General features: G+C 50.7%; 1 protein-coding gene across 1 annotated transcript; it reads right to left on the bottom strand.

Moving 5' to 3' along the window:
* Positions 1 to 259: 259 nt before the first annotated feature.
* On the bottom strand, positions 260 to 7,938 carry ETV2 (ETS variant transcription factor 2). Its single transcript, XM_053267602.1, has 7 exons — positions 7,806 to 7,938; positions 5,464 to 5,634; positions 4,974 to 5,054; positions 4,161 to 4,319; positions 3,328 to 3,495; positions 1,918 to 2,036; positions 260 to 541 (listed from the first exon to the last, which is right to left on the bottom strand). Exons 1-7 carry the CDS (start codon positions 7,879 to 7,881, stop codon positions 332 to 334), a joined length of 984 nt encoding a protein of 327 aa, XP_053123577.1. The 5' UTR covers positions 7,882 to 7,938; the 3' UTR covers positions 260 to 331.
* Between the last annotated feature and the right edge of the window lie 334 nt (positions 7,939 to 8,272).

The raw sequence follows: 8,272 nt of genomic DNA, 5'->3' as shown, positions 1-8,272 counted from the left end.
GTGACTTCTGTATTGTAGAAAAAAGAGAGGCAAAATTGCCTATAAGTGTCCATGCATCCTGTAGCTGTAGGACTAGGTTGAATAACCAGAGTTATGAGCCTTTTTTTTTTTTTTTTGGGTGGCCTGCAGCCCCAAAGGGCTGAGGCCTCCCGAGGCCCAGGAAACAGATCCTCTGTCTCTGTCCCCGCCACAACCAGCATGAGCCACGGATGCCAAGCCACGGGCCCCGTTGGTGCCTGCTGGGCTCTCGAGCGCAGACGCAAGTTGCTGGCGACACCCTCTTAGAAGCTGCCATGGCTGCTCCTGTGCCCATGAGCCAGCATCCTTCTCTCTAGGAGGCTGGCCCTCTCCCCTGCTGGCTCTGCAGCGTCTCCGACAGTTCGCCCAGCAGGCTGCGGATGTCGCGGACGAAGCGGTAGACGTAGCGCTGGCCGCTGGTCTTGTGGATGATGTTCTTGTGGTAGTAATAGCGCAGGCCCCGGCTCAGCTTCTCGTAGGTCATATGGGGCTTGTTCTTCCGCTGGCCCCAGCGTCTGGCCACCTGGCACAGGGGGAGAGGGGTGCGTTGGAGGCGTCCTGCAGCTCCAGGCCGAAGGGACTGCTGGCCCCCAAGCCATTCCCCCCCCCCAGTTTGCTGTGGCCCTCACAGGCGATACAGGGGTGTGGGTCACATTCACTGTTGAATGTCTAGAAATCATAGTATGTGCATGGGTTGCGGATGGGGTTGCATAGGAAGCTGCCATATACTGAGTCAGGCCCTTGGTCTATCTAGCTCAGTATTGTCTACCCAGACTGGCAGCGGCTTCTCTAAGGTTGCAGGCAGGAGTACAGTATCTCTCAGCCCTAACTGGATAGGCCAGAGGGAACTTGGGACCTTCTGCATGCAGATGCTCTTCCCAAAGCAGCCCCGCCTAAGGGATGGAGGCTGCACCCCCTATCTTGCAATGCTCACACACATGTAGTCTCCCATTCAACTGCAAACCAGGGCAGACTCTGCTTAACAAAGGGGACATGTCACGCTTGCTACCCAAGACCAGCAATCCCCCTCTTGACCGAGAGAGGGCGGAATGCCATCCCACCCACCTTCCGCCTCACACACAATCATTCTCCCTGCCTCCTACCTTTTTGCTTGGCTTTAACATGACCGCTAATTCGGTGTGTGCCTTGCTCTCTTACCCTGCCTGGGGGCTCCTGCTACTCTGATTAGGATCATGTGAGTGAGCCTACTGTGTGTGTTAGGAACATAGGAAGCTGCCATATACTGAGTCAGACCATTGGTCCAGCTAGCTCAGTATTGTCTGCACAGACTGGCAGCAGCTTCTCCAAGGTTGCAGGCAGGAGTCCCTCCCAGCCCTATCTTAAAGATGCTGCCAGGGAGGGAACTTGGAACCTTCTGCTCTTCTCAGAGCGGCTCCATCCCCTGAGGCTGGTCAGCTCAACTTTCCCCCTGCCAGCTGGTGGTTTTTTTTTGGGGGGACTGCAACTCCCATGATCCCCAGCCACAGTAGGGCAGTAGCCAGGAATTATGGGAGTTGTAGGCCAATATCTGCAGGAGGGCCAAAGCCGAGCAGCTCTGCTGTCAGGGGAATCTCTTACAGTGCTTACACCTCAAGTCTCCCATTCAAATGCAACCAGGGTGGATGCTACTTAGCAAAGGGAACAATCCATCCTTGCTGCCACAAGACCAGCTCTCTTCCGGTAGCAGTATGTAACTCAATATCAGAGCACATGCAGAAGGCTTTGGGTTCAACCCCTGACAGTAGGGCTGGGTGGGCCTCGAACCTGAAACCTTGGAGCGCTGCTGCCAGTCCGTGCAGGTGATACTGAGCTAGATGGACCAAGTCTCGGGCTCCTTCCACAGCAGCATCTTTGGCTGTCACAGAGCCGGTGGGCGGGGGGGGTTGAGTCGTGCCTCACCTCGTGGGGGTCCCGGAGCTTGAACTCCCAAGCGTTCCCCGTCCAGCAGATGAAAGCCTGGCAGGAGCCGTCCAGTAGCAGCTGCAGCAGGAACCGCCATAGCTGGATGGGGCCGGAACCTGTCCAGCAGAAAGCGAGGGGGTGTCTGTGTGGGGTTAACGCGGTTCAAACGGAGCGGAGGGCTTCGTCCTAGGACTCTCTGGAAGCCTAGATGCGGCCCTGGAAGGCAATTTATCTGAACTCCAGGCAGCCGGCTCTGTTTTCGCTGCTGAGGATCTGCTAACTGGGCAAAGAGGCACCTTTCAAAGCGGGTTCCTCTGTCTTACATTTATATCCTGTTCTTCCTCCAAGGAGCCCAGAGTGGTGTGCGTGGTGTGTTTCTTTTCACAACGATCCTGTGAGTTAGGTCAGGCTGAGAGAGAAGTGGCTGGCCCAGAGTCACCCAGCAAGTCTCATGGCTGAGTGAGGATTTGAACTCGGGTCTTCTCGATCCAAGTCCAGCACTCTAACCACTATACCATGCTGGCTCTTTATCCAGATCAAATCTTTGTTACGGTCATTTGACCAGCAAAACACAAAGAGCAAAAGCTTTACATAAAAGGGCTCTTTATTTAGCACTGGAGGAGAAACTTTCTCTTTTTAACCCCACCTAGTTTCCTCCAGAATCTGTTGCTGGTGTCTCCTTTGTCTGTCTTCAGTTGTGAGCCCCTTTGGGGCAGGGAGCTGATATTTTGACCCTCTTCTCCTGCTCTTCCTCCAAAGAAGCCAGAGCAGTGCACATGGGTTACGTTTCTCCTCACAACAACCCTGTGAGGCAAGCTAGGCTCTTAAGAATACCTATATACCACTTCTCAACACATTCTCGGCACAGGTTACAGAGTAAGTGATAAGAAAATGGTTCCCTGTTCCAAAGGGGCTCACAATCTTAAAATAAACAGACGCCAGCCACAGTCACTGCCAGGATGCCATGCAGGGGCTGGAGTGGCTCAGTTGCTCTCCCCTTGCTAAATGTGAGAACCGCCACTTTAAAAGGTGCCTCTCTACTTTCTTGGCAGGGATCTTCTTGCTAGGTGAACTGGTTTAGGAACTTTGTTGACAAGCAGTATATAAATATTAGTATTTTTTTTAAAAAAAAAAAATATTTTATCTATAATACAACCAAAAACATAAGAAAAATAAAATAAAAAACTAATTGAATAAATAATAATAATTAATGATCAAAGAAAACAATCACAATGATTCTTATTACAATCTATGTACATCCATCTGAATTCTTTCCACCACCATTTCCAAGCATTATATAAATTTTAGTGGTTTTTTTTTTTTTAAATTACCAAAAGGTCTAAGGATGGGGCTGAGAATGACACTCCCACCCCATCGATGACCAAGTGTGTCTTCTCCCAGCATTACCTGTCTGATCTCTTTGTGGCCTGGTGCCGGGCCTGGTACCGATCCCATTCCTGAACGCCTCTTGTTGACTGGTCCTGCTTGGTGATTCGCAGTGACATGAATCACAGGCCTCTGTGCTGGTGCTCCTTGCCGGATTGCAGAATGCCTCTGCCTTTGAGAAGGCTTCTCCTGGAGCGGGGAAGAAGCACAGGCCCTATCAGGATCCTCTTGCAAGGGTCCTCACAGCACTTCACATGTATCATCATGCTGTAATCACACTCACTCACCTTTCCTCCCTGTTAAGCTAGAGCAATATTATCCCTCCCTCACCTTCTTCAATACTGCAGCTAAGGCAGACAAAGAGTAGCTTGCCTAAGGCGTCCTCTCCCGCCCTGCCCGAGAGTTGTGGTGCCTGCAGGCTGGCTGTTCATCAGGTAGAGCTGCACGGGACTGCACAGCTATACCTGATGAATGGGCAGCCCTCAGGCAGCACAACTCTTGGGCAGGCTGCGGGGAGAGGGAGAGAGAAAGGAGTAAGCCGAGCTTCTCCTGGCTGGGGCGAAGGGGAGTTGTAGGCCAACATCGGCCGGATGGCCACAGTTCTGCAGGCCTGTCCTGGTGTACGGCCATGGGAGAGAGTGGCTAGAGCAGACCTGCCCAACATTCTCTCCCCATCCCGACAGCTGTTCGAACTCCTTGGACTACAACTCCCATAAGCCCCAGCGGCCAATCGCCAAGGATTGTGGGAGTTGTAGGCCAACATCTGCAGGAGGGCCGAAGCTGGGCTATACCACTTTTTGTGGTAGGGAGCTACGGACCACAGCTATCAGCCAACCCCTTGGTTATTTTCCTACCTGGCTCCTGCTGCCCTCTAGGCCATGACTTAGATGGCGATATTGGTCTTTTGGGGGAAGAGGGGTGCAGAGGCACACCCAAAGGCCGGTGTGGCAACCTCAGATCGTGGGAGCCCTCCAGACTTCTCAGGACCCTCTCCTGGAGGGCAGGACCGGAAGCTGAAAGATTCAAAGGCAAAACATTGCACAGAAGACTGAGAGCTCTCTTCTTGTCCTTGGTTTTAATTCTTGGCACCGCTAGTCCATTATTCTTCCTCTGAGGAACCCAGAGTGGTGTGCACAGTTCTGTTTATCCTCACAACAGCCCGATGGGGTCAGTACGGTTGAGAGTTAAGCAGCTGGCCCAAAGTCACCCAGCGAATGGCGTGGCTGAACAGGGATTTGAACTCGGGTCTCCCCAGTCCTAGCCCAACACTAACCAGTACACTACATGGGATTTTACCTAACGCCAGGGGCATCCCAAGGCATTTTGAGACAGCAGTCTGAATGCTGTTTCTGTGCAAAAACACCCTTCATTGATCTCTCTCTTCCACCTAATGGTGCAGCAGGGAAATGACTTGACTAACAAGCCAGAGGTTGCTGGTTCGAATCCCCACTGGTATGTTTTCCAGACTATGGGTAACACCTATATCGGGCAGCAGCGATCTAGGAAGATGCTGAAAGGCATCATCTCATACTGCGTGAGAAGAAGCAATGGTAAACCCTTCCTGTATTCTACCAAAGGCCACCACAGGGCTCTGTGGGCACCAGGAGTCGACACCAACTCACTGGCACACTTTACCTTAACTTTCCCACATCCCAATCCAAACTTACCCTTGCCATTGGATCCCCCATAATCCAGGTAGGAGGAGACCTGTGTATCCTCCACAATGGTATTTGTGTACTCGGGGAAACCTGGAAGACAAACAGAGATCTCCTATTAGGAAGTGCTCACTCAGTACTCAGATTTGGCTGGGGGTCCTTTGGAGATCGCTCTCTCTCATAACACTAGAACTGGGGGTCATCCCATGAAACTGATTGCCAGGGCATTTAGGGCCAGCAAAAGGAAGTATTTTTTTACCTGGCACATAATTAATCTATGCAGTCCTCTGCCATAGGATGTGGTGATGATGGCCACCAGCTTGGATGGCTGTCAAAGGGGCGTAGGCAGATTCACAGCGGGCAAGTCTAACAATGGTAGTCTCTAGGAGATAGCCTATAGTCTTGATCACTAGTATAGGGTCATCAAGAGGGGGGCATGCCTTTATCTCACTGTGCGAAACAGGATACTGATCCAGCAAGGCTTTTCTTCCGAGTGTCTTACCTTTCAAGCCAGGTGTGTGATGGTAGGGCATTTCCTTCTCAAGCTCCTCAAGTTCTGCTAGATAACTCCCACCACCCCATGGCTGCTGATCCATCCCATTTTCTGGCAGAAACCAAGAATCCTCTGTGCCGAAATCTTCTTGGAACATCTTCCTGTAATCTTCCATGAAATCTTGAGGGAGGGAGGGAAAAGACTGGTCTATTAAACTTCTCATATTATTTCTTGTTGACACAGTCAGACAGGTGTTATTGACTAGTTTGTTTTATCCAGACATCGAGTCCTTCCCAAGGACCTGGGATGGCTGAATTTTATTATGAGTATTGTTGTCGTTATTATAGATATTGTTGCAAAATATAGGCTGTTCCCAGTAAAGCTGCTTTTTGTAACTGACTGGTGGTGATTTCTGTGGCCCCTCTGGTGGTGAGGTGCTCTTCAAGATCTTTTGGAATTGCACCCAGGGCGCCAATTACTACTGAGATTATTTTGGTCTTTTTCTGCCATAGCCTTTCAATTTTTATTATTTATTTATTCATGCATGCCATTTCTATACTGCCCTTCCAAAAATGGCTCCGGGCGGTTTACACAGAGAAATAATAAACAAATAAGATGGATCCCTGTCCCCAAAGGGCTCACAATCTAAAAAGAAACGTTTTGTGCTTGGAGAGAGATTACTGAGGCCTGGGTGTGGATGTCTGGTGCATTCTGTGCACGGGAGTGAGGGGATGGAGCCGTAGCACAATGGTAGAGCATCAGCTTAGTGTGCAGAAGGTTCCTAGGTTCGATCCCTGGCAGGATCTCCAGGTAAGGCTGGGAGAGACTCCTGCCTGCAGCCTCGGAGAGCTGCTGCCAGTCAGTGCAGACAAGACTGCCTTAGATGGACCAAGGGTCTGACTCCATCCATCTATGGCAGCTTCCTATGCCCCTAAGCCAAAACCTTGAAATGGTTCCTGCAGCGAAATCCTGGCTGGGTTTAAATCCCTTGACCTCCTTTGCCTATCTTTGCCTTGTATCGTGTCTGGAAACGAGGCCCGTAGCCCCGTGACAGAGCACCAGATTAGCATGTAGAAGGGTCCAGGTTCCATCCTCTGCCCCTCCAGGTAGAGCTGTGTCCTTCTCTGCCACAGAGGAGACCCCTGCCCTAGAGTCACGGCCTTCACTGTGTTTTTTAGGCAGGGGGCACTTTGGCCAAAAACCTTCGACGTGAGAGCCATTTCTCTCTGGGCTGGCCTCTGGTGCTTTTCTCGGTGCTGGGAGGGCCCTTTAACAGAGACTGAGCCCTTTCTTAAGAGCTCTGTGGGGCGACACTTCCCAGCACTCTGCACACATGCCGTCCGGGATGGGGCAGGGGCTCAAGAGAGCTCAGTTTCCCTTAAAGGGGCCCCCTGAGACCGGGCACAGCCCAACACTGTACAGTGAGATGGGCCATCTCCGCATGATGCCCAGGGGACTGCAGAATATTCCACTTTGGCTGAAGCTTCATACAGGCCCCAATAAATAGGAACATAGGAAGCTGCCATATACGGAGTCAGACCATTGGCCCATCCAGCTCAGTATTGTCTACACAGACTGGCAGCAGCTCTTCCAAGGCTTCAGGCAGGGATCTCTCTCAGCTCTATCTTAGAGATGCCAGGGAGGGAACTTGGAACCTTCTGCATGCAAGCATGTAAGTGCACTTCCCAGAGCGGGAGTATCTTACAGTGCTCACACATGTAGTCTCCCATTCAAATGCAAACCAGGGTCCATCCTGCTTAGCAAAGGGGGGGGGAATCATGCTGGCTACCAAAGACCAGCTCTCCTCCTGTACTCACGGTTGTTGGGGGCTGCCACCAGTCTGTGGGTTTCCAAGAGTATTGACCTAGAATGTTGCATTTGTGAGTGCAGGATGGATAGTGCCAACTGAGCAAAGAGGCACCTTTTTAAATAGTGATTATCTTACCTTTTAGTAGGGGGAGAGCAACTGACCCTATCCAACCCCAGCACAGCATCCCTCCAGTGGCTTTTGCTGGTGTCTCCCCCCCCCCTTTTTTTTTTTTTTGGTGAGCCTTTTGGGGACAGGGAACTGTCTTTATTTAGTCTGTGTAAACTGCTTTGGAAACTTGGGGTGTAAAGTGGTATATAAGTAGTAGTGGGAGCCAGCACACATTCTCGCCCCCGTTCCTTTCCAGATGTAGGCAACGGAGCACCTAATTTCTAAGAAATTGCTTGCGAAATGAGCCCTAGGCTTTAGAAAACCTTCTTCCAGCTGCAAAGCACCATGCAAATATATTTAATGCTGTGTAAACGGAGGGGTGGCACTTTTGCATGTGTGTGACTCACTGGCAAGACGAAAAGAAACCTCTTACCTGGTGTTTCTGTCTCGGCTCCAGTTGGTACCGCTTGAAAGGGGGAATCCATCCAACCTTGCCGCCACGGATCCATCCCTGTCAAATAAAATGAAGACAGACAGAATATGAAGAGAGATTTCTCCCACCTCTGTAACTAAAATGCTGAAAAGCCAGCTCTCTTGGTGTCCTGGACTGAGATTTCCTGGATGCTTCAGGCTGACTCTGCTTTTTTGAATTCATGGCTAGTCCCCATTGATCTAACTTCTGCTCAAAAAATCTGCCTACTTCACTTGTAAAACCAACTCTAGACTCTTGGTGTGGCTTCATTCAAGGACCCCACCGTATCTCTGTCCACCCTGACTGAAGCCTGACACAGTGAAAAACTGAGAAGGGAAATGCGAGATATTCCCTACCTCACTGAGAACTGGAAACATGAATATCTTATTATTTTAAAATATTTATACCTAGCCCCTCCAGGGCACTAC

Source organism: Hemicordylus capensis, chromosome 7, assembly GCF_027244095.1.
Source record: "Hemicordylus capensis ecotype Gifberg chromosome 7, rHemCap1.1.pri, whole genome shotgun sequence".
NCBI classification, from domain to species: Eukaryota; Metazoa; Chordata; class Lepidosauria; order Squamata; family Cordylidae; genus Hemicordylus; species Hemicordylus capensis.
Note: the sequence above shows the minus strand (reverse complement) of the source record. Positions and strands in the feature narration are given on the sequence as shown.